The following is a 24684-nucleotide window of genomic DNA, read 5'->3' on the forward strand; positions in this document are numbered from 1 at the left end:
GGCTACCACTGTGTCGTTGGAAGTTGCTGTTTTAGTTCTAACACAACTACCAATAAGGTAATTTCCTGATTGGATGCTCTGTACACGAGTCATGACAAGAAAACCAAGTGAAAGGGTCAGATAAATGTAGCTAGTCTGATTCGTTACAACATTGAGAAAGCGCTCGAGGAATGTATGTTTCAGAACCAAGGAGCGCAACACGAAGCGGAGAACCACGGATGTGAAGTAAAAGAAGGAAAATATAGCTTGATTAAATGATCGGCGAACCGACCTCCCACTCGTGTCTCGGAGAAAGACAGCTGCGCGCTTTAGTTATATGAACATAACATTTATTGCAAAGTAGACAATGTTGCAAAGAAGAGAGTCAACTCTCTATTTACGATAACATGATGCTTTGATTATTGTAAATGGAGGTGCATGTGTATGTGTTTTTTAATTTTTTTAAACCCACCCATTTTCTTCTTTTTTTTTTTCTTTTGTGCAGCAGACTTTCTTATCTGCCGGTCGTCGGCGTTTAGTATTTATTTAGCCCACACGCGTCGTTTAAAGGGCGGGGCTTGCTTTGGGCTTCTTTCCCCAGAGGCTGGCCTTGGGTTTCCTAGCAGGGTGCTGTTGATGAGGAACACTGGTTTCCGCTATCGCTGCGTGCAGAGCTGTCAAGGCAGCGCACGTTGTTGCCCAGAAGCTCTGCCACCCCCAGCCTTCAGGGATGGGGGAAAACAGCAGCCCCATCAGCGTCATTCTGGTGAGCTCTGGGAGCAGGGGCAACAAACTGCTGTTTAGGTTCCCATTTCAGAAATCTGCAGAGCATCCAGCTTCCCAGACAAGTAAGTGACAGCGAGGTGCAGGCTTTTCCAGTGTAGCAGGCAGGACAGGGATCCCAGATAGCTACCCTCGTGATAGCAGGCACACTGTTTACAGCATTGTCTATGCCTGAAGGGTAATCTTTATTACGGCCTTTGCCTTCGCTACTCCCAGTCCTTTGTCAACAAGGACGTAGTAATGATATCCGACTCGGTCCTGGAAATGGAAACAATTTACTGGGGGAACCCTCTCATCCTTGACGGGGCCGTGTGGACGAGGGGGCGGGCCCAAGGGTCATAGTCCCTGGCAATACAGTATCTCTTCATAGATCCCAATCCTGGCGATTTGCATGAAAGCAAATAGCATTATGGGAAAATAGGTGTGTCCAGAAATTTAAATTTGAAACATGGATTATTGTGATTCAGTGAGAAACCCTTTTGAGTGAACAATGGAAGTTGGGCTCTGCTGTTTTAATTGGTCACACTATTCTAAGAAAACAAGTCTCTACATGGCAGAACATATTTACCAGTCTAAACATCTACAACAAGTATGTGTCCCCAACCTTTTCTAGGTTTCCTTCATGCTGTTCTCAGCTCCTCTCGTGGACCCAGGTAGCACCCGTACTTTGTGTCTGGGCTCTGGGTTCGTGGCATCCCGCTTGTGCTCCACCGACTCTCTGGGTGACCTTCCAATCCTCTTCTCTCCACTCTAGCACTTGTCCGCATCGCTAGTTCGCCTCCCCCAGCTAAGGCTGCGCAGCTTCACTCCAGGAGGCATCCCAAGTCTTCTGCGCACTTGGTTTGTTTTCGGTTTCTCACGGTCTGCCGGTTCTTGGCAGAACCCTTTTAGACAGCGGCTCCGCTCTGCTATCTTCCTGGCTCTCGGCTTCTTACAGAGTCCCTCCATCTGCAGCATTCATACTCTGCTCTCGGTTCCTCTGGGGCAGGCTTGACAAATGGGTTTGCCCTTCTATTTTGTACTTGGGATATCCAATAGGCAGTCTCCACCAACTGGACTGCCCATCCTGGTTCTTGTAGGTATTCCTCATTGCTCTGTCCTTCCTTGTTTCAATACTGGACTGATGATCATCATACATTTCAGTAGTACTCTTCTTCGTCTAAGTATTTTCTTGGGACTTAGCTTCCTCAACTCTACACAAATAGAGGTTTGGGTAATTACACGGTACTGAGTGGGGTTACAGGAAGGAGGTCCAGAGATGAATATCGATTTCTAAACCATCAATCAGCCCCACACCTCTAGTACACCAGAAGGGATACAAACAGATTGGAAACAAGTAAATTATAAATCGCCTTGTCCAATTTTGGCGACGTGGATGAACTGCAGGCTTATCTCTGCAAGGTCGTGGATCGTTGGTTAGTTGCAACACAGCGAAAATACAATTATTACCCATTGATAAAAGGGACTGTCCAGTCAAGGCTGTATAAAAATATTTACTTTATTATTTTTACAACAGACAGTTCTAGCACACTACAAAATACAGCCCACCCTGTAAAAGAACACCAAGGACAGACAGTTTCACAAAGGAAAGGGATGAAGTAGTGATAGGAGGGTAGTCGGTAAAGCATTCAGTCTTAACTATTCAAGGTTATTTGGTTTTAGCACCAAGGGAGCATGGGGTCGTAAATGTCACTATGGGCCATTGGAGAAGGCCCAGGGGGACAGAACCACAATGTACCTGGGGCTTGAGATGATCTTGATGCTTGACAGCATCGAGTCGGTTCCAGGATCCTTTGCAGCTCCTGCAACAGAGTTCAAGATGGTAGACAGCTGCGGGCATCAGGCGACAGGCAGTTCAGCAAGCGAGGCTGGATGGATGGCTGCAGGCTGGCTTACATAGCGGCTCAGGGTCAAGAATTGTTATCTCTGTGCTGGTTGGCCGATCTGGAATGCATGTCGCGGCGTCTTGGATGACTTTAGTGACTGCAGCGATTGGGTCAGTGGTGCAGCCGGTCACAGTTCGAGGGCTCGACTGTCTCTAAAAGATGGACGCTGGTTGATGCTTTTTGTTGCACTCCTAGCTTCTTCGCAGGGCTTGTGTCATCCTTTAAGGTGGACGGCCCAAAGCTGAGGGAGAGTGTTTGCAGGCAACAGCCTTGTCCTATGTTCAGAGAATCTCTGGCACTCCCCACCTAGGAACCTTGCTGGCAGAACCTAGCGGGGCACACTGTGTGCGGGCTGGGTACCGGTTCTGGAGCTGCTGGACGGGTCCTCTGAGTCCGGTATCTCCCTCTGTTCCCTGGGAGATGTTTAGGGGAGGGATCTTGCTTCCCTCTTGGCAATCCTGACCTTCCTTCACTGGCAGAAGCTGTAAGGAGACTGTACCTTCAGCCAGGGTCCAAATGAGTCCTTCTTACTCCTTTCGAAGTCGTCAGATGATCTGGCAAAAGAGGGTCTCAATCCTCTTTTAAAGACAAATGAGCCCCAGTGATTGGTGCAGGCTAAGCCTACCTTAATAAACCAAAACTGGGTCCCCACCAACAATCTTCTGTTATGCGTGAGGTCATGACCAGAGTGCTTTGCAACAGGAAAGGCAAGGGGTGACAATTGTACTACTAAGTCCTACCCATCCTCCTGTCTGTTGTGGATCAACGTGTCTCTCTGGTTAATTGAGCTCTCTGTGACTCCTCGAAGTTTGTGGCGAGAACAGACTTTCTGTCTCCCATCAAATCACATACTTCTTCCTTCTGAAAGGGGATTCCCTGCAGGGGTTGCCTACTGTAAACAGTTGTCCCAGACATGACCTTCACTTCCCTTTATACAGAGGGGTGGGAGCTAGCTTCAAGCTGACACATTGCATATCAAAAAGGTGTTGGGGCTTTCCTGCCCTTTGTTAGTTCTGTGAACAGACCTCTTTGCAGCCCTACTTCAATTAACTTTCATCAGTATGCACTGCCACCACACAGAATTTAACAATAGGCACAGTGGGTCCATGGAGCCTTTGATATTTTAATTAGGCTGGCCATGGCTGGAGGAAAGTGTCACATTCTCCCTTCTTGAAAGGCTCTGATGTACCCGTGGCTGTCACATTCCAGCTGAACATGACAGGAGGACGGTGCCGGTAGGCTGTGCCGCCCAGAGTACACTTGACTATGTGTTTGTTGTGCAGTGAGCATTGGCAAATGTGTACGGATTAGCCCCACACATTTCCTGGAGGTTTAGCTACCAACATTCCATTTCTTTAAAAAAAATATAAAAACAGCCCAGGCGAGTGCACACTCCCCGTGCAGATGGTTGAATTCCTCACAGATACTGCCTTCTCCGAAGGGGATCATCACTGGTCCCACAGGCTTTCCCTTCCTATGAGATCCACCCACTGAGTACCACCCCCAGAAGGACTACTGGGTAGCGGCCTCACCTCCCTGGCCTCATGGAAAGGGGCTCCCTCCCATGGAAGTAACAACGATACCCTGGAATTCGTCACAGTGTGTATATACCCTGTAGTCCTGGTTAAGTTGGCCTTCCCATAGGAAGATCAGTTTTCGGGTGGCTTATAACTTTGGCACTATTTGATGAATCCCCACAAAATGTTGCAAAAAAATATACTCCCAACTCAGAATTTTTTTTGTTGCAAAGTTTGTTGTGGTCAAATGGGGTAAAGTTGTACGGGGGTTCCCATCTTTTCGAAATTCAGATATATTTGAACGGGACATTTTATTTTTACTCTTGCGGCTACAGCCCGATCTGCTGGACAGATTTCACCAAACCTGCGTGAGGAGCGCCATGTTTTTTAACAAATTCCCCAAAAGTTGGTTAAAAAAAATATATCTGTCTCTGAGACTCACTTCCTGATTCGGTGTCCGCTGACGTCTGTGGACCAATCCGAGGGCTGCATGATATCCGCAGACATTGTACGCAGGCGTTGTTTGGTCAATTGAGAAACGTGATGTGAGTCAAACCTTTTGCAACGTGAGGTGCATCCAAAAGTTTGCAACCAACACCATGATGGATTTGCAAACTGTGCCCATAGTCTGCAAACATTACTGTAAAAAAATTCAAAAACATAACAATAGACTTGCCTAAGGGGTTAAAGTGGGCACTGGGCCTACCCTTCAGCAATGTCCAATGTCTACTCTGGGATGGCCTGCAGGGCCTGCAACATGGCGGAAGCCCATGCACCAGGTATTGTGCCTAATGACCATGACTCAGTGGCCCACAGTCCCATTATTGAGGAATATGACCAGTGTTTACTTTGGGGTGATTCATGGGTCAGGCAACACTGGGCCTGGCCTCCAGCAATGCCCAATGCCTACTCTAGATGGCTAGCGGAGCCTGCAACATGGATGAAGTCCATGCTTTGGGGATTGTGGCCACTGGCAAATGTTTACTGTGGGTTGATTGGTGGGGCAGGCAACTTGGCTGAATTTCATGTTGCAGGGTGTGTGGCCAGTGGTCATGACTACAATTCATGAACACAGGCTGTGGTTGCCCATGGCCACCAAGGGAGGGGTTATGGGGTTAAGGTGAGCTGGAGCTTGGCATCCGGCAATGAACAATGTCTGCTCTGAGATGGCTAGCAGGGCTCTGCACCATGGATGAAGCCCACATCCAAGGGATTGTGGCCACTGGCCATGGCTGCAAGCCATGAACAGTGACCCACGGTTCCATTATTGAGGAATAGGGACAATGGGCCAGGCTACAGACCATGGCCAAAGTTTACTGTGGGTTGATTCAAGGGGCAGACAACTTGGCTGAATCTCACGGTTCAGGATGAGTGGACACTGGCCATGGCTGCAAGTCATGAACAGAGGCCAGAGCCCCACAGTTGGGCTATAGTGGCCACTGGGTCCGGCTGCAGGCCAGGTTCAATCTGCTGTGGTTTCTTTGCAGGACCAGCAACATTTCTGAAGCCCATGCCTCAGGGTTGGTGGCCACAGGCCATGGCCATATGCAGTGGACAGTGACCCCTGGTCCCATTGTTGTTTTGTACCAGCTACAACAGTCTGCAGGCCAGGACCCGTGGCTATTGCGGGTGATTTGGTGACGCTGGGGTCATGGTTGAGACTCATGCCCTAGGCAATTTATCCGTGAGTTTCATCCCCAACATGTGCTGCTCAGAATCTTTAGTTATAAAAACCTTTGAAATTCAGGCAAAAACATAGGTAAAGGGACGTTATGGTTGTAGTGCAAAATCTGAAAACCAAAGAAATTTGCCAGTTAAGTTATGGAACCACAATGCACTGCTCAGACTAACACCCAGGAAATTAATGACAAGATCAAAAATGGTTCTAATAAAACAGTTAAGAGGATGAGAATGGACGAAAAGATTGAATCTAAAAAGCTGAATGCGCGTTTAGTGTGCATTCGGCATAGTAGATGCGATCGAAGTCCATAATACTGGACAGGGGAGCAGGGATTGCGGGGGTGTCCACTGCATGCATTAAAGGCAGTGCGGGGGACAAACGGGTACAATCCTAAAAGATCGAATTACAAAATGTGGACAAGTGGGTGCCTTAATTTTGTAATTTGATCTTTTGGGACACGTTCTTACGTACATCCCAGAGGGTGGTGTATGCGTAGCCAGATATGGCTGTCATCAAGGATACTTAAGCACCTGTTTGAAGCTATGTTGGCCATCAAAAGAGGTTATCTTTCATATATACCATGACATTTCAGATTCGGCTACTAGAATAGCGAAAACCTAATGCTTTTGGTAAGGGCAGACGGGAAATGTGCGTGAATATAATACACATCCGCTTAGTGATGTATCTTCTATCCACCGTTTTGTAGCATTCAGGTCTTTTGATGTATTGAAAAGTGAACATTCTGTGCGTTGCTTGTTGCTATTGGTTGGCTCTGCTGTCAATTTAATGTCAAAGGCTTCAGATTTGTTTAGAGTGTGGTGTAATCTGTGTAGTTTCACCCTTTTGGGGGCAAACCTGTCCACCCCAGGGAAAGGCAATCTATCTGGAGCTACCGAGGATGCAGTCGTCGGCAGATGATAGCATTGCGTTCAATCACACGCCGTTTAGAGGAGGTGTCTCGTTCTAAGCAGCAACAATGCCCCCACACATTTACCTTGTACAAACTTTAGCATAACACCAGTATTCTAGTGAGTCTCCTTATTTCTAGAGAAGTGCAGGGTGTAAACCGATCTGCATCTTCACTTATTTATAGAAGTAATGCGAAGTCTAATTTATTTGCCATTGAAAAACAATATGAGGCAACTAGGGTCATTTTATGACATGTTAATTCCAAGGCAAACGTGCCTTTCCTTTTCCATTTTTCTCTGTCTTTTGAACAAATAAATGCTGCCTGCGAACTTCGCTTTGCAGGCAGCATTTATTCATGTATTTCTATCCAATCTATCTGGTCTTGAGCAGGTGGAAAGCTGAGGTGGATTCCACAGGAATCGATTGAAACAGATCTTATCTCTGCCCGTTCTCCTTTGCCTTGCCAGTGCCGGTAATTGAAAGCATTCTGCACTGCTTTAACGCCTTGATTTACCACACCACCCCTTTTTAAAATCCGGGTGAACACGAGCATATAATTGACAGTTTCTTTTGTGATAAAAGCCACCCTAAAATGTGTTTTTCTAGTTTATTACAAAGATATAGGCATTTGTATTCCTCGTTCTTCAGTGTCACTGATTTATAATGATGAGGAAATCCACGTATTTACGTTCTGTTCACTGAAATAGTACAGTTTCCCATTCTGTTGCATATACTTCTTGAGTTGCCAAATTGGTTTAATCCGTTCCTCCTTCAAAAGTAGCAAAGTGTATTCTTTTCTTGCATATGTAACCGTCTTTACTCAGCTACAAGTAATTACACAAAATAGATTCCCCAGACTGACTTGGTACAGCAGAGTACTGATTCTACTAAGGCAGCGGAAGTGATTTTTATGCTTCTCAAACTTTACTGTAGCTTTTAGCAACAGAACGATTTAAAACAAAATACATTTCCCAGCAAGTCTTGGAGCTTTGGTAGTTTCTCTTTCCATTGACATTTGCATGGAGTCACATGATCTGTCTGACCAATCGTGAAAGGTCTGTCCCTGGAGACCTTAACTCCTTTTTGATACATTCTTTCCTTGGTATGCCTCACGTCGGCCAGAGGTAACGATGGCCACCACAGAGATGCCCAGCCAAACCATGAAGGACTATCCCGCCACTGTAGACCTGATCGAAAACAAGAAACCCAGGGAGCCACGGCACCTGAACAAAACTGCAGCCCAGCGTGGAAAAGCGCCTCCACAAAGAAGTCTTCGGTTCAGATCCTGAAAGAAAGATGAGGACAATATCAGGCTGCGGTAAAGGTAGTGATAATTGAACAGTAATGATAACAGTCAATAGGCACTGCCCTGTACTAAGTATGGGGAATCTATATTCAAAGGCAAGATGCAGAAGCAAGTCTTATGCCAGCTCAAAGCTTACTTACGCCAACAAAGCCACTTCCTTAATAGGCTTGAATTATAAACTGAGTCCCCCGACCTTTGGGCTATCTGCATGGCCGGTGCCAAGTGGGCGCAGAAGACTGACGCGCCAACACCGGCTTATCCATGACCAAGCACATACATCTTGCCACGCTTGGTGTGGAAACTGTGCAAAAGGGACGGTGTAATCAAGAGTTGCCTGTACCTATTTAACACGTTTGTATTCTTTGAAGCACCACACAACCCAAAGGTTTGGATGCTCAGGAAAGGTAGGATAGGACACGCAATGTATTCACATTTTGGTCCGCCTGGAAACAGTAGAAGTGACCCTCTCTGAGGAATAAACTGTGTTAAATGTCCTGAGCTCTGACATATGAGACATGTTTACAAGAGAGGAGACAAAGATGCATCGCCAGCGTACCGGATATGGTTTTCAGAGAGTGTTCTGAATTGTCACCCCAACTATCAAGGATTTTCAGCACAACCAATAATTTGAAGTCAGCGGTCGGAAGAAGCATCCGCCTTTTAACAGAAAGAAAAACTAAAGGATATTTGCATATGGGATCTCCATACACAAATTTGTGACCAGATGGCTTGGAAAAATGGCATGGATAGACGAAGCTCCGATTCCCACCAGCTTGGCCAACTCCCTGAGGAACTTCTCCCCTTGACCCTCCTCTTCACTGATGTCACATTACGGGACTGGAGTGCCGCTGACATTGTGTCCACTAGGAACCCTAGATATTCCAGGCTGCAAGAAGGAGTCTCCTCCTGATTTCTGCCGGTTTATTTACAATCCTCATCCTGGAGAACATCCACTGATAACTGAACAGGTCCTATCAGGGTATGTTGATATTTTTAGGGACATGATTTTCATGTTGTCAAGATATACTATCATCCGATCCCTGCTCCCTGAGAGACACCACCACTACCAAGTGTTTAATAAATGGCAAAGTGGTTGAGAACAGCCCAAAAGGCGAGCTTCTGCATTCCCAGCATTGGTCGTCCCAGAAGAAATGCTTGAATTTCCTCTGCACGGGGAAGTTGGGGATTGGGAGTTAGCCATCCTGCAAATCTAACCACACCAATCGGCCCCCTTCTTGCAAGATGTCTCTGAGCATATGGATAACATCAATCTTGAAATAATGGTAGATCACCCAGCTGGCAAGCTCCCACTAATGTATTACCAGGAAGATCTTCTCTTTTCTGTGCACTAAGGAGAGGTTGCTCAAAAATCTATTTGAATATCGGTGCGCTTTCCTCATTGCACTCTTCCTTATGCAGCAGTTCCACTTCTTCACAGGTAACTTGAATGAGACACGGTTGCTATTGCCAAACAGGTACTCCACAAAATTCCAGAATGAACCCTGAATGGTACCCAGTCATCTTATAAAACTCTCCCCAAGCTGTGCACAAAGAGTGCTGTACAGTGCCCACTGGAGACTGGAAATATAAGGCTACTCTCATCTTTGCTGTTGGCAGGATGTCTCCAGGTCGTCCTGAAGCATCATCTGCTTCCACAACCATAGGACAGTAAGAAGGAATCCTGAGGGCGACTATCCCAGTATTGCGAACCACATCTACTTCTATCGGAGCTGGACGAATTATATTGAATTTGGCTGCACAAGTAGCCCCTGCTGCATACGTCCCTTCCGGAAATGTTGGAGGCAAACGCCTTCTCAATGGAGGATTGTTTATTTTATTTTTTTTCAAGGTGGTGAATGTATGAAAAAAACATCCCCAGGTCCTTGGAGAGTGTATTGCTTTAGAGGAGCCTGTTGGTAACCACTCCCACCTTGGAGGAAGCTAATTCTCTGAGCTTGGAATCTATTTGAAGGAGTAAGCACCTCCGCTGTTGGCATTGCCTAGAAAGCATACAGCTCATTGAGGACCTCTCCAAGAGATCCATAGCTTTGCCAGGGGTCACCATTATATCCAGTAGTTTTATCTTGGCGCGTGTGCCAGGGGCTGTCCATTCCCTTCTATGGGTCCTGGTGTCTCCAGGATATGAAGGCAAGTATGCAGGAATACATATCAGGGGTGACTGCTGTCTTACCAGACAGTGTAGCCCTGAGGCTTGTTCTATCTATGACTTTTTTGTCCAGGTTCCAGCGGGCACACAAGTCCATGTAATCTACTACCCGCAGCACTGGGTGCATTCAGATGATATGGGGTTTTGCATTTCATCCAGGTCAGTGGTTGTGGGAAATCTCAACAGTTTATGCGTTGTATTGGTAGATCAGATATTCTCAACTTCTTGCATGATATGGTGGCCGCATGCATGCCGTCCAAAGGCGGCTTTGAAAGGCCCACAAAAAACACACAGGTTAGCATCCAAACCTATCTTTTAGCACAGTGAAATACCATGTCTCCCAACACAACAACAATGGCCATAAACCTTAATAAACAACGGAAATTCCTAGAGCAAGAAATACATGACATATGTGATGAAACAGCAGCAAAGAAACATGATGTGTCAGAGACAGGAAGGGTGGTCTCCAGGGACACAACCTTCAGTATTGGGCTGATGGATCAATTGATCTTGTGGGAATGTCAATGTAAAGAACCAAAGCACTGTGGCCCGCTGGGAAATATGCTTTTTAAAGTTGTTTTGTTTTGCTGCTACAAGTTTCAGTAAAGTTTGACGGGCGTAATACTCTCCTCACGGTCCTGGCATCGAATTACTAACGAGCCTTCATTGGGTAAAAAATAACAGCTGCATGTTATACTGTGAACATTTTTGTGCATTCATTCATGAAAAATAACCCAAAATGAAAAGCATATGTGGCAAAAGTAGCATTTCAATATTTAGTGAGATATCAATTTATAAGCATGTGTTTTCTGGTCCCTTTTGTCTGCAGAATTTGGCGTTAGTATCTCTATTGAATGCCTACAGCCTCAACTCTCCTCTTCATATCTAGATCTCTCCTTTCTAACCCCTCTTTTTATTCATGGGGCTTCTTTTATACACGGTTTGCTTAGCTGGCCATAAACCCCAGAACGCCTTATAATCTTTCGACATGTGTGTAACAAAGAGTGAAGTTGGGATCTGTGTGATTACTGCGACCCCCAGAAGTCCGACGGCAGAAAATGGTGAGTTTATTTTTTTCTCCAACCCCCTTTACACCACATACATATTGGTATATTTCCGTGAAGTTGCTATCTGGTGAGGTGCCAGACACTTCAGACTTGAACTCTTTATGTAAACAAGAGATACAGGTGTCCTGTGCATTCTGCAGTATGTTATGCCGAGACTCGCGTAGTTGAGGCAGGTACATCAATTGCTGTTAGAATTGTCACAATATTTGACCTAATACAGAGATTACTGTTTTTCTTTTTTTAAATCATCTTCTAATCCTGAAAGGCAAATAAACGCACATAGTTTCAAGCTTAATTGATTAGTCTTTTATGTAGTTGGTGAATGCCCATTTTATTTCTAAAGATACTTATGTTTAGAAGCTGGAGATGCCCACCTCTAGATGCCCTTGGCATAATCACAGTTGAAATTCTATCTTGTCCTTGATGCTTTTGCACAGTGTCCTAAACAAGAAGCTCTCTTTTCATAGGGGGCATGAGGAGGATTTGTTGCGTGTGTTTCAAGATGGCCGCTCTGCTTTAGCCAGCGACCCAGAGCTTTCAACTTTATTATTATGCCCACATATCTACTGAACTAGCTCCAGCGCTCTCTCTCAGGTGCCGGAATGTGTCGGCATCCTTTTGTTCCACTAATGAACCTGCAGAATTGCCTGGGCGGGGAGGTCTGGGCAGCCGTAGCTGCAGCGAACCACCGGGCCTGAATCCGAAGAGGGCAACCACCATGTGAATCCCGCCAGCATGGTCACATCAGCGTAGCTGAGGGGCCCAAGACGAGGGCAAAAGCGACGATACTGGCCCTTGGCTTGAGCGGCTGCAACATTATCCTTCATGTGGCGGTACTTGGTAGCATCGCCATGGCGGCTGTGAAACACTAAGTGCGTACACTCGGAAGGGGAGTGAAGAGGGAGCGGCACTGATGGGACGTTTGGTTACATGCTGGAGCTATGCCATCTTACGGGGTTTGTGTGCTGCATAGCCTGAGACGTTTAGATTGCTGAAACAAGGTGGTACTGCGACAGACAGTGATTTCAGGACAGTGTGAACCGGAGTGCCTGCTCTCTGTAGTCTCTGTAGTCAGTGGGGGAGTGAGTCGTACTTGCCTCGATACATCTCTCTCTGAAACCAGTGGGTCATGCGCTCCTGCGAGGTGCTTTCTCTGGAGATCTTGAAACTATCCCAGATGCTCAATACAGCCTCTGGGGGTTAGGGGGGGGCTGTGGTGCACGGAGTGAGGGTTCTACCGTCACCACAAGCACCGACTATCGGGCTCCTGTGACTCTGAGTTGGTTGAAGGCATTACATGAGAACCAGTTGCGAATGTGCATATTGGTAATTGCCGTTTATACCTCATCTGCGGAGCAGACCGGATCTGCCGTTTGGAAAGTACATAGAGACCCCTGGAGCAGTAAGGCTTAATCTATCTGTTTCTCTGTGGCACACACTTGATTTTATAATTATAGACCATCTGCCATTAAGGGACACCGCATGCCTACTGGCAGCATGACAAAGGGAAATGGTAAGAAGCAGAGCTCGATTAACACGTATACTAAGACCTCCTCAAAAGCGCCTGACGTCACTAGTGATACTACAGATGTGGGCGCTGCCGCTGAATTGAATTAGCCCACAGAAGCCTAGCGTATAATTGCCTGAATGCAAGATGGGTTTTCTGCTATAAATAACAGGCCGAATAACATCACAGGAACTATTGGACACATTAAGTCGCGCTTCGAGAAAACTGATGAGAGACTGACAGAGACTGAGTCCAGAGTAGGTATGGTAGAAGATTTTGTCTCCATTTTGAAAAATGAGCTTGCGAAGCTGACAAATTAAGTCCAGATGGTCACTAAGAAAAATGACAAGCTCAAATCCTGGTTACGTCGTGACAATATTCAAGTCATTGACATGCATGAGAATGTTATATAAAACTCTCTGGAGGAATTCATGGAAGAAACGCTCATGTCGTTACTGGTTAATGTGAGAAACCTGAAGGTGTCTCACTTACTAGTCCCCGGGTATTTGTCATCCAGGTGGCCAGGACACGGCCATCGCTATTGGATCCGATTCCTGGGGGTGGACTACTGCGTGAGGATCACCTGGATGGGGGGTCCTCGTGGAGTGGAAGTGGGACACAGACGGGTGAGAAGCAGTACCCCCTTTCAAATAACACCTTTTCCGCATCCAACTTCGTAGGATACTCTGAAGTTCTGCCCCTTCCCCCTTTTTCTAACCTGAACACTTTCCTACCCGAGAAAAACAACTGACCAACACCCGGGCTGTTTACCTGACATGTTCCAACACAAGGGTCAGGCAGAGTCAAGCATTTGACCTTTCCCTTCCCTTCCCTCCCCTCCCCTTCCCTTCCATTGCCTTCCCTTCCCCACAGCGATAAAAGGTGGAGCACAAAAGCACACTTCCAGCAAGGCCGAACGCACAAGGAAGCAGCAATACCAGACCAGCCGTTCAAGAGGAGGAGAAAGGCAGAAACATTTGAAAGGATGACCAGGATGGAATTGCCCTTCACCTTTTCAAGCTAGACCCGCAAAGCCTCTGTGAAAGCAAACATAAGAACGGGAGTTGCAGCTGGTGAGTGGCGTATCAGAGGTCCGCGGTACATGGGACCCGACAGCACTGATTGCCAGGGCAGGGAGAGACAGTTCTCATTGTGGTTTCGCCCTTGACTCCAGTGACAAAAGGAAACGCCAACGAGGTCAACTCAGCCTGTTAGTCGTAAGCGAGTGATCTGGAACCGGATTGTGTTGAGCCCCATGTTGCAGTGGCAACCTTGTATATACAGAAAGAAGTTAATAGACGGAGGTCTTTTGTGAGTGAAGTTGGAACCAGACATAGAATGGTCCAGCTCAAGGTGGGTGCCCATTCAAACGACTCTATATGGTATTCCACTGCCGAAAGAAAGAGAAAGTATTGAACTGAGAACATTCATTTTGCTAACGAAACTACAAAGACCAAGGGGCCTTAAAGGAGGCCGTGTGTAATGTGAAAGTGGTCATACGAGGGTCAAGAAAAATCCCTTGTACAGTTGAAAGTCTTTGACACGTGGTGAACTGTGGCAAGTGTGAACCCAACAGGGATGCCCGAGAGAAACCTAGGGGAAGGGAACACCGCTCTCTGATGAGATTGTGAACATTGTGAACCAAGGCAAGTGTGAACCCGACAGAGGGATGCTGAAAGAAAGCTAGGTGAAGGGAACCCATGCTTTCTGATGAGAATGAGCAAATCACAAACTGCACAATAATGGCTATGTGAACCCGATGGAGGGATGCCAAGAGAAAGACAAGGGCAGTGAATCCCACATGGTGTTGAAACTAAGTGAACAGTGATATATTTGGCAAAAGTGAACCCCGGTTGAAGGATGCCTGCGAATCAAGGTGAATAGGAATGCACCCATGAACATTGTGTCGACAAGCGTGAACCCAGCTGAGGGATAACGGTGAATGGTCATTTAAAAAGACATTGAGAATCTTGAATGCTACCAGGTAGTGATATGGTGAATGAAGGGCCGTAGTGAACCCAACTAAGGGAGGCTAACACTGAGAAAAGGATCAAAGCCCGGCTGAGGGAGATCCAGAGGTGAAGATTAGTCACCCAACGTGAAGATTTGTTGAAAGGACCTTTGGTTTATGGTACTTCGGGAAGGATCGGAGACCGGCAGAGGGGGATCCTAGTGTGAAGAGAAACTATCCAATGTACTGAAGGAACTTTTGTTTGTTCTCCTGACTAGGAGAAAGGTGGATCAAGCTCGCGCACGGCAGAAGATAGAACATAGGTATACGCATGGGCAGTGACCAAGCGATACGATAGGAAGTAAAAGAGGGGGTAGAAACGTACGCGGCGGGAAGCAGACCGCAATTCGGGGAAGAAAAACGTGACTTGACCATGACGCACTCATACATTTTCAGAATGTGACCCCATTTTAAGAATAATTCGCCTATTTACTTCCGAGATTCCATTTGGATTATTTGAATCAAAAGCGGAATAGACCTGTATGGCAAATTGGTGAACAAGAGAAACTTACAGAAAACCATCTATGAATGGGGAATCATGAAAAGATGACGTTTCCATAATCTCACAACGGAATAAGTTGACACAGAAAAATCCTGTGGATATATGTATCAAAAAAGAAAATGATGCTTTACTTTGACAAGTTGGTTTGATTTAAATAGGAAGAATTGGTTATTCTTTATAATGAAGAATTGTTGAAATTGGTGATTACTACATCAGTGATAAATAAGTGCTTGCTCCTGAAGAAGAGAGGAAAAAATCTCTCGAAACACGTTGAGCTCATTTGAAAGAATTGGTTTGAAAAAAAAATGTGGGAAAATTTTGTAAAATGTTGTTGAACTGCTATTTGAGAAAACAATTTATTTTATTGGGAATTATTTTGGAGTGAATACAACTCAAGAAAATGATGATACTTTTTTGGAAAATAATACTTTTTTTAATAATGAGTAAAAGAAATAATTTGAAATTTACATGTGAAACTGGTTATTTTGTATCTGTTGATTGAATTTTACATTTAATACTGGACTACCTTGATTGTTGCTAAAAAAACTTTACAAAATATTGAGACAACGAATATTTGAAATTATAAAAATCATTGAGATTTGTTTGGAAAGATTCTTTCCACTATTGAATGGTGTGCAGGGGACGGGAGTTCCTATTACCAATAGGAACCTCATTTTGTTCATGTTTGTTTGTTTAAATACATCCCTTTGAACCAAGAGACCTTTTGTATGAAAGAGACTTGGGCACATAAGGCCCTGATATTGTTCAAAGGAACTGTGAGCTTGTGCTAGAGAAGCCCAGGAGCGTGCTGTGCTCAAAGGCCCTGCCTTGTCTGTGCTAAAAACGTGGGGAAGGCAGATGCTCGGCTATAACATCCTGATTTATCATTTGTGAACACTTCTTTCTTTTTCTTGTGAATATTATCCCTCACTCTTTTTGGAATTAGCTGTAAAGATTGGCAATAGTTTATTTTTTAGTATAGGCCCTTTTATTTGACAAGACACCACCAGGTCTATTATAATATGGTCGTAGCTTGCTCCCATTTTGGATTTAGGTTTAGATTAGGTGTTTATCTCACTCATTATACAGTTTAATAAGCACACTTACCCATGAACTGTAATCACTTGTGTCTGTCTGTTCTTGATACCATGCCTTCCTTACAGTAACCCGAGGTTCTTGCCATAATTCGCAGTGGAACGCGTTAATAGATCTTAAGCGTCGAAACCGGGAGCTCCACCGCGGCCGATAATAGCCTTAATACTTAATTATCGTGACAGGGACGCCATTCTGCATGCTGCCTGAGAGAAAGGAGATTTTATGATGGGCTCCAATAAGATACATATTTACCCCGATTTTCTGAGTGGTGATTCAACAGGAGAGCAGATCTTTTTTTGGCGGTAAAGAAGAGGTGATGAAATTCCTCAACGAGAATACATTTGTGCCATGACGCGCCCGGCTCTTGACGGTTGTTCATTACAAAGGACAACCTTGTATGCAGAGTGATGCCTTCAGGCTGTGACATTTCGACTGGCTACCTGGCTGTGAAACACGGCAGTGCAAAGATACTGCACCCTATAAGATGCCTTATCCTAAAGACTTAATTGGATATGTGCCTTAATTGAATATTCAGTTTTTCATACTTCTAAAGTACTGTTGTTTAGCCCGGGTCTGCTCTCGTGCATCAACCACCCCATGCAATGTGGTTGGGAATGGTGTTTAAAGTCGCCGCCCACCCTCATCTCCCAGTTGTGTGGGAGATGAGGGTGGGGGGCGGAAGGGTTAAAATGCACTTGGCCTTGTTTTTGATTATATGCTTGTTGGAGGGTACTCTGTATAGGGAGATTGAAGATATATTGGGTGTCGCTATTCCATTGTAGGGGTTAAAGCTATGTTTACCCGCTATCTGTGATGGGTGATATCCTGTGCATGAGTTAGAATGTGCGGGGGCTTCGGAACTCGGTTAAAAGGGTGAGATTACTTCTCGATTTTGAACGACATAGTCAAAGTCCTATATTTGCAGTAGACACATTTCCTGGCAAGAACAGGTTTTACACCACATACTCCTCACAATCCAGGGATGTTATGATACTTATACACAGGTCCTTGCCATTCCAACATAGGAAAGTCCTTATTGACCCACTGGGGCGTTATGTTTTGGTTTATGGGTCCCTGGCTGGGAGTGGAAGTATATTTCTGAACGTGTATGGCCCAAATGTAGCTGACCCTAAGTATTACGCTGAAATTACCAACATGGTAGCTAGTTGTCCTCTGAAACCTTATTGGATGAGGATTTTAATACCATCCTCAATGTGCACCAGGACAGGTCTACTCAGGGTGATAAATCCCTTATTAAAGATGCACCGGTCATACGTGAGGCGATGGATCACCTGCATCTGGTTGATGTCTGGCAAATGCTGAACACTAGCACCCAATCATTTTCCTTCTACTCCTCTGTCCACAACTCCTACTCTGTTATTGTTATTTGGCTTATTTCAGATGTGCTTCTTGGCGGGGTCACAGATATCTCTATGCTACCCAGAATGTACTCAGATTATACGCCTGTCCGCATCACTCTGTGGCTAAGCAGGCTTCTCAAACCCCGTAGTCTCTGGTGGTTTCGATAACCAGCACTGTCGGACGTAGCTTTTGCAGCTACTATGGGAGAGCATGAACAGCTACTTTTTTTTTTTGAGAATGTGGGATCGGTTCCTCGGTGTGCACACTCTGGGAGCCCTTTGGGGCTTACATTTGGGCTATCACCATGACTACTGAGTTGGGGGTCGTTAAGGCAAGCGGGCGAAACTTTACATTATAAATAGTGAGGATGAACTTCACTATTTGGAGAAAGATCATTCAGCTACCCCTCAACACCTACACCTGTGCAAATAAAAGAAGCAGTGGATAGATTTGGGGACGATGCTGAGAGAGAAATAAAGTTTCTAGATACTTTGGCAATGGCAAGGCTGTATGGGGAGGTCAAAGGGCTTGGAAGCTTACTGGCCGGCACAGTGTGGAAAGAGGGTGGGCATGGCTGTATTCCGCTAATTAAAAATTTGGCTGGAGATTTGGTGCCCACGTATGCTGAGGTTAATAGAGTGTTTACATCTTTTTATTGTGATTTATATGCTAATAAGGATATTCGCACTGGAGAAGGTAGCGGCAGGTTTCTTGATAGCCTTCCACTTACGCAATTGTCACTACATGCTGAAGCTCAACTTGACCTCCCGATATCTCAAGATAAAATAGTCTGACCAATTGAAGATCTCCCAACTGGGAAAGCCCCTGGCTCAGATGGCCTCATGGACACATTTCATAAACATAAGTTATCCCTGATGTCTTATTTACATAACGTGTGAACTAAAGCCCTTGATTTGCAGATGCTTCCAAGCACCATGAGAGAAGTGATTATCATGGTTTTGTTGAAGCCTAATGAACCCTCAAAAGATTGTGACTCTTATAGACCTCTGTCATTAATAAATACAGATGTTAAAATATTTGCCAACATTCTGGCCAACCGGTTGTCACAATACATGGCCTCTATAGTGCTCCCCGATCAATCGGCTTTATCCCTGGCCAATCTACTATACTGAACCTGGGCCAACTCTTCAACAAAATGGTGCAGATAAATCCAGAGGCCCAGGCAGTAGCTGCTGCGCTGGACTTACAGAAGGCCTTCAATTCGGCCCCTGAATTTCAATTATATTGGATAGTGGCACAAGCACAATATGCATCGTACTGGTTCACAGAGAGCTCACCCGCTTCGCTTGTCGAGGTCGAGAGGTACTCTGCCGGAGACAGAGGCCTTTGATCATTGGTCTTACCTGTCCCATTTGCAGACAACTGTTCATTTGATCAGGCAGGCATGACATTACTGGCTTGATGTAGGCTGTGGAAGATACTACGGGTGTCCGATCTGTACCATAGTGGCTTCCCACTTTGGAACTGCGCACTGGCGTTGCCTCTGGTGGACACACATACTAGGCGGAGTTGGATGCGAGGTGGGTTCAGTGTATTGGGAAGTATGCACCAGAATGGAATTTATATAACTGCAGTAGATATTCCTGAACACTAACAACAGAAGTCTATGCAATGGTTGTGATACCTTGGATTGCGTAGGGTGTTCAGGAGTATATGGCATGAATTCCGGGTGGAACCTGAGAGTGACACAGGCCTGGGATATATTTTGTCGGCTAGTGAGAGCTGCGGCTTGGTCTCTTCCCTGTATCTGCTTCTGCAAGACCGTTTACCCAAACCGCTGGCAAAAATACGTTCCAAATCGGTGAGAGACCTGCCACTAGACATTTGGGCATCATTTAGAAAGATGTGTGGGAGACCCCAGGCAGAGCAACAGTTTTGGGCCAGGGAATTAACAGACCCAGCCCAGTGAGGTGTGTGTGCATTGTGTATGCGGACTGGCCCCCCCCCACCCTCTGGCAATAACAGGCAAGCTACCCTAGAAAGTGAGAAAACAAAAGAAGGCACCGACGTCTTTGCAGAAATCAGGAAACAGATTTATTACAGACAGGGAAGTAGGCTCATTGCTAGCAGAGTACGTTTTGCACACTAGACATGGATGATTGTCTGCACTGGGCTGCAGCCACAAGGAGGGCCATTGATGAGAGGAATACTGGCTAGGCACACCCAGAGGAAGAGTTTGGGAAAGTGAGGGAGAGTGAGTGAGAGTGAGGAAAGGAGACAAAGGAAAGGAGGGAGAGGGAGGGAAGGTGAGGAAGGGAGAGAGAGTGGCACAGAGAGAGCAAGAGAGTGAGTGGCAGAGAGAGAGAGAGAGAGAGAGAGAGAGAGAGAGAGAGAGAGGGAGGATAGGGGGCAGGGGCAGGTCACAAGGGGATGAAAAAGGGAGTAGGCTAGACTGGGAGAAGTGTACCTGGTAAGGGTCTCTGTAGCTCCTCTGCCCCCACCCACGCATCCAGCACTGCAGCCAAAAAACAGAGACCCAGCCCTGGTTCTCTGTCCACTTATAAGGCTGTTGCTCCACCCCTGCAGAGTCCGCCCACAGGGTCCAAGGAGGAAGGGGGCGGGGATGACCAGGTGTAGGATGATGCATGCAGGCACAGGTCCCCCCTCCACAGCTGTCGCTTCCCCCTCCAGAGGGGAGGAGAAGAGTTGTTCAGGACGTCAAATAGTTCTCAGGGTCCAAGTGACAGGAAAATGGTGGAAATTCACGGGGGTGGGAGGGTAGGCTGCCACATGCAGGCACAGCCCCCCTCCTCCATGGCTGTCTCTGGAAAAGGATTTAGGGACCAGAGAGGAAGGGGGCAGGGACATGACAGGTGGGCAAACATCGAGGGACAACAGCAAAGGAAGGAAGTGGAAGGGCTCACTCCCCACCCCTTTGGTGACCACAACTGTTCTCATGAGTCCAAGGAGGAATGGGCGGGAATCACAGGGTGTAGCATAAGCAGGCCCCATTTAGGGAGGAAGTAAACTCCCCAGGAGTGCTCCAGTAGATGCCCTGATGAACACTGCTGTCCAAGTGACAGAAAGGGGAGGAGGAGGTCACAGGATGGGGACAGCTTGGTGCACATGCAGGGACTGGGGTAGACTTCAGAGGGGAGGGGATAGAGTTCTTCAGGAAGAGGTGATTCACTGGCCGTAAAACTGACAGCCGTTAGCTGTGCCTCGGGTGGGAAAAATGTTCCACGATGAAAAATACAGTGGGGGATGAAAAGTCATGTGATACATTGAAATGCAAGTGCAGTCATCTACAGTACGATATGAAAATACATTTGTGGAAATGAAAAATCATGCAATACATTAAAATGCACAAGTGACATGCAATACATTAAAATACATTAAAATGCAATAAGTGAACTACATGAGAAACACAAGTATCCACCTATGCAGACTGCTTTACACACACCAGTCGCAGGGTGATGCTACAACCTCATCCATGTTTCGGACTATAACTGTGATAGGACTGTACTGGTCTGTCACTGTCATGTATCTGTATGGAAGAAGACCCCTCTTTATCTCCCTACTGTATGCTGTACCTTTACTTGAGTGGTTTACCCTCTGATTTTACATGTCATGTAATGCTGTTAAGTACTATGAAATGCTAATTGCGCTAATACAAATACATACTCTTTTCATAAAGCGAAAACATAGTCAATACATCTAATTCTGAGTGGCACATGTGAACAATGGAGACGCTAGCTGGTATGCGCTTGACTTCTAATCTCGGCTCCATGCTTTTTTTAGACATGTGTTAAGGAAACTAAATCTAAATAGAATTAAACCGTACTCTTAAATATACATTGCATGCGTCATGCTCCTTTTTGAAGGAGTCTTCTGGTTGTGTCAGCTTCCGTACATTTGTTATATATCTGTGTGTGTGTGCCAGTCATAACTCATTTACATGCTGCATTTCGCAATTTAAAGCACAATTTGTGGAAATTGAGACCATGAGTGTGTGTCAATTTCTTTTAAAAACATGTTCCTGACCACACTTTATGCATTTAAATAATTTTAGATTCTGTTGCTATCAATATTAACTAGCTGTTCCTGGCGTAATATACGCCATTATAGCATATTTTCAAGGTTAATATTGGTCAGTAATTCATAGGGTCACTTCTGTCCCCTTCTTAAATATCAAAATTACCACTGATCGCTTCCAGGAAGGGGATGTAGGACTTATTAATGGTTATTGAAAAGGCTAAACATATAGGAAACTGTCTTCTTTTGAATTTGAAAGGCATATTTGTATTTGATGGAATCAGAGGTATGAGAACAGTATCCATAGTTTAATCCATTGATTTTCACTGGCCTCTATGATTTGTCTCTGTAGATGCAAAATTGTCATCCTTGTTCCATTGGAGAGTCCCTGTGATGGCATAAGATTGCGTAGTAGCATAATTACAGCATTTACTTTCAGTTTTAGCTCGTGAGGAGGCATTCGTTCTACAGCCTTTCACGCTTTAGAGACTGACATTTTGAGCCGGTAATTAACTGTTCATTGACACTGGAACCACTGTGCACTGTGTGAAGAGAAGTGGGGGTGGAAAGAAGCAACTTGAAATTATTCGAATGTTTGCGATAGTGGAAGGTGAAGGTAACCCCATAGAACCGTGCTCATTCTGTTTGTTAAAATGATAGCCGTTGTTGAAGTGGAAGGGCACACAGAGGTGCACTTTGTTATTTGGACAGCAGAGGGTAATCTAACACGTGTTCCTCAAGGATCGTGCCTGTCCCCCACACTATACAATATGTACACCAAACCCCTTTTTGACCACTTGGACAGCCTCTATATACTGTATACTAATTTTGCCGAAGAGACACAAGTCCTCCTCAAAATCACAGGTAACCACAAACTAGACTCAATCAACCACATCTACAGCATCATCCAGGCATGGATGGCAACACACAATCTCTGCCTGAACGTTGATAAGACAGAGCTCCTCGTTGTTGGTTCTCCTCACTGCCTTAAACACCTAGCCCCTGACTACACCTCCTTCTGTATTGATGGGAACATCACAGCGGTATTCCCCCATGTTAAAACGCTCAGAGTCTACCTCGACGTAGAACTAAATCTGCAAAAACATGTCAAAGCCATTGCCTCATCAGCTGCATACTCTACCTCTCCCGAAAATTCCTCAGCACCAGTAAGTGCCTTACCCTAGCTAGTGCCATCATTGGCAGAAAACTGGACTATTGTAACACCATCCTAGCAGGAACATCGCCAAAAAACTTAAATCAACTGCAACTGATTCAAGACAACGCACTCAGAGCAACATGGGGCCAAAAACGCTCCAACCATATTTCACTAATCAGACGCGAGGCACACTGGCTCTCTGTCAAAGCTCATATTGAATTCAAACTCCTCGCGCTCACCCATCGCTGCCCACACAACACTGCCCCCTCCAACCTTACCAACCGCATCACTAAAAAACACACCACTCGCGAGCTACGCGCATCCTCTATGTCCGCCCTCTACACCCCCAGATTCTAAAAAATAAAAGAGCGGGATTCTCCACTTTCACTACCATTGCCCCCACCCTGTGGAATGCCCTGCCCCAATGTATCCAAGAAGAACTTTCCTACTCGCTCTTCTGAAAAAAAGTTAAAACATTTCTCTTCAACAAATATCTGTAACTGCCTGTACTGAAAGGTCTCAATGTTTAACTGCAACGTTTTTCCTGTATGTACTGTACTACTGTCTTATCGCCCACATCCGGAGGTATCACGGCACTATCTACAAATTCAATAAATAAGATAAATTGCATTAGCTGAGTACTGAAACATACCTAAGCGTTTTAGATGTTTTTTGTGCTGTGCTTGGATTTTTCAGTCAAGCATATAACATTTGCAAATAACATATTACAAATGTGCTTGGGTTACACATGCTTGGTGTAGTTCATGTGTGATCTTCTTCAACTGCGCCAACTGTTTTGGGGAGTTCGCTAGGAAGACATTCTCTGACACTGTCCATTGTTGAATATCAGATTATTTGTCTTCATATCTCTATAGAAAAACCAAAATCAGATGTCCTCCGTAAGGGCCCCTTTTGCCCCTCTGACTGCTTCTGATGGTGCAAGAAGTACATTGAGGCCAACACAGAATTCTCTTGTGTGAATGATTTTGGATGATTGTCACTGCCTATTTCCAGGGTAGTAGAAACCATTGGACATTGTTCTTAATGTTGAAGTGGCTCCATGTAATGCAAGGTACAGGGCAGGCTCACTCTATATTGTTGAAAGGTGGCTATCAGTTACATTTAATTTGGTTGGAAATAGTTGACTGGACGGCTGTGATGTGTGATGACCCAGCACGTCTTCAAGAGAGCAGATGAAGGACTGGTGCCTCGTCCAAGTAGCTTTTACTCTGTTGGCAAACAGTTCGTTTTTTGGGGGGGGGCAGCAGTTCTGTCTTTCAGCGATCAGGGGATAGCACTCCTGACGTTGTGGCGTACACTCTACATGATGTGCAAAAGGTAACCTGAACTTGTGAGTATAGCAGGAAGCGATGCATTAAAGTCTCTACAGGTTTAGCCAACCTGTTAGAAGAGTTGCATCTTTGTTTTTAGTTTACAAATTATTCACCATTGTTTTGACTGCAGCGGCTACGTTTTGTCCTATTATTATAAAGAAATAAGAAAAGAATCCGATTTGTAGCACCAAAAATTTATATTTTTATTTTAAATTTGCAAAACGAAACATTTGTATCTTTGATACTGATATTAAGATTGGATTCAGTCTCTGTGCCTTAGTTCAATCTCTCAATTCCTTGTTGTATAAAATCAAAAATAATCATTGAAAGTTCTAATTACGACTGTGAGAGTCAATTGTGTATTAATATTGATAGTGAGATATGATTCTATTACTATCCCTTTAAAGGATCGCTTTCTCCCACCTT

General features: G+C 45.3%; 1 protein-coding gene across 11 annotated transcripts in view; it reads left to right on the top strand.

Annotated features, from left to right (window-relative positions):
- Positions 1-572: 572 nt before the first annotated feature.
- LOC138569691 (GATOR1 complex protein NPRL3-like) overlaps positions 573-24684 on the top strand; it is a 247575-nt gene continuing 223463 nt past the window's right edge. For 6 of the 11 annotated variants that reach the window (XM_069647883.1, XM_069647892.1, XM_069647882.1 and 3 more), the window contains exon 1: positions 573-827. Coding sequence is in view for 7 of the 11 variants with exons in the window: in XM_069647892.1 (XP_069503993.1) it covers positions 710-827 (118 nt within the window). In the remaining 4 variants the exon portion in view is untranslated. The remainder of the gene's footprint in view (positions 828-24684) is intronic. The other 5 variants (XM_069647885.1, XM_069647884.1, XM_069647890.1 and 2 more) reach the window with 1 other exon arrangement.

This window comes from Ambystoma mexicanum, chromosome 2q (genome assembly GCF_040938575.1).
Source record: "Ambystoma mexicanum isolate Mex_15411 chromosome 2q, UKY_AmexF1_1, whole genome shotgun sequence".
Classification (NCBI taxonomy): Eukaryota; Metazoa; Chordata; class Amphibia; order Caudata; family Ambystomatidae; genus Ambystoma; species Ambystoma mexicanum.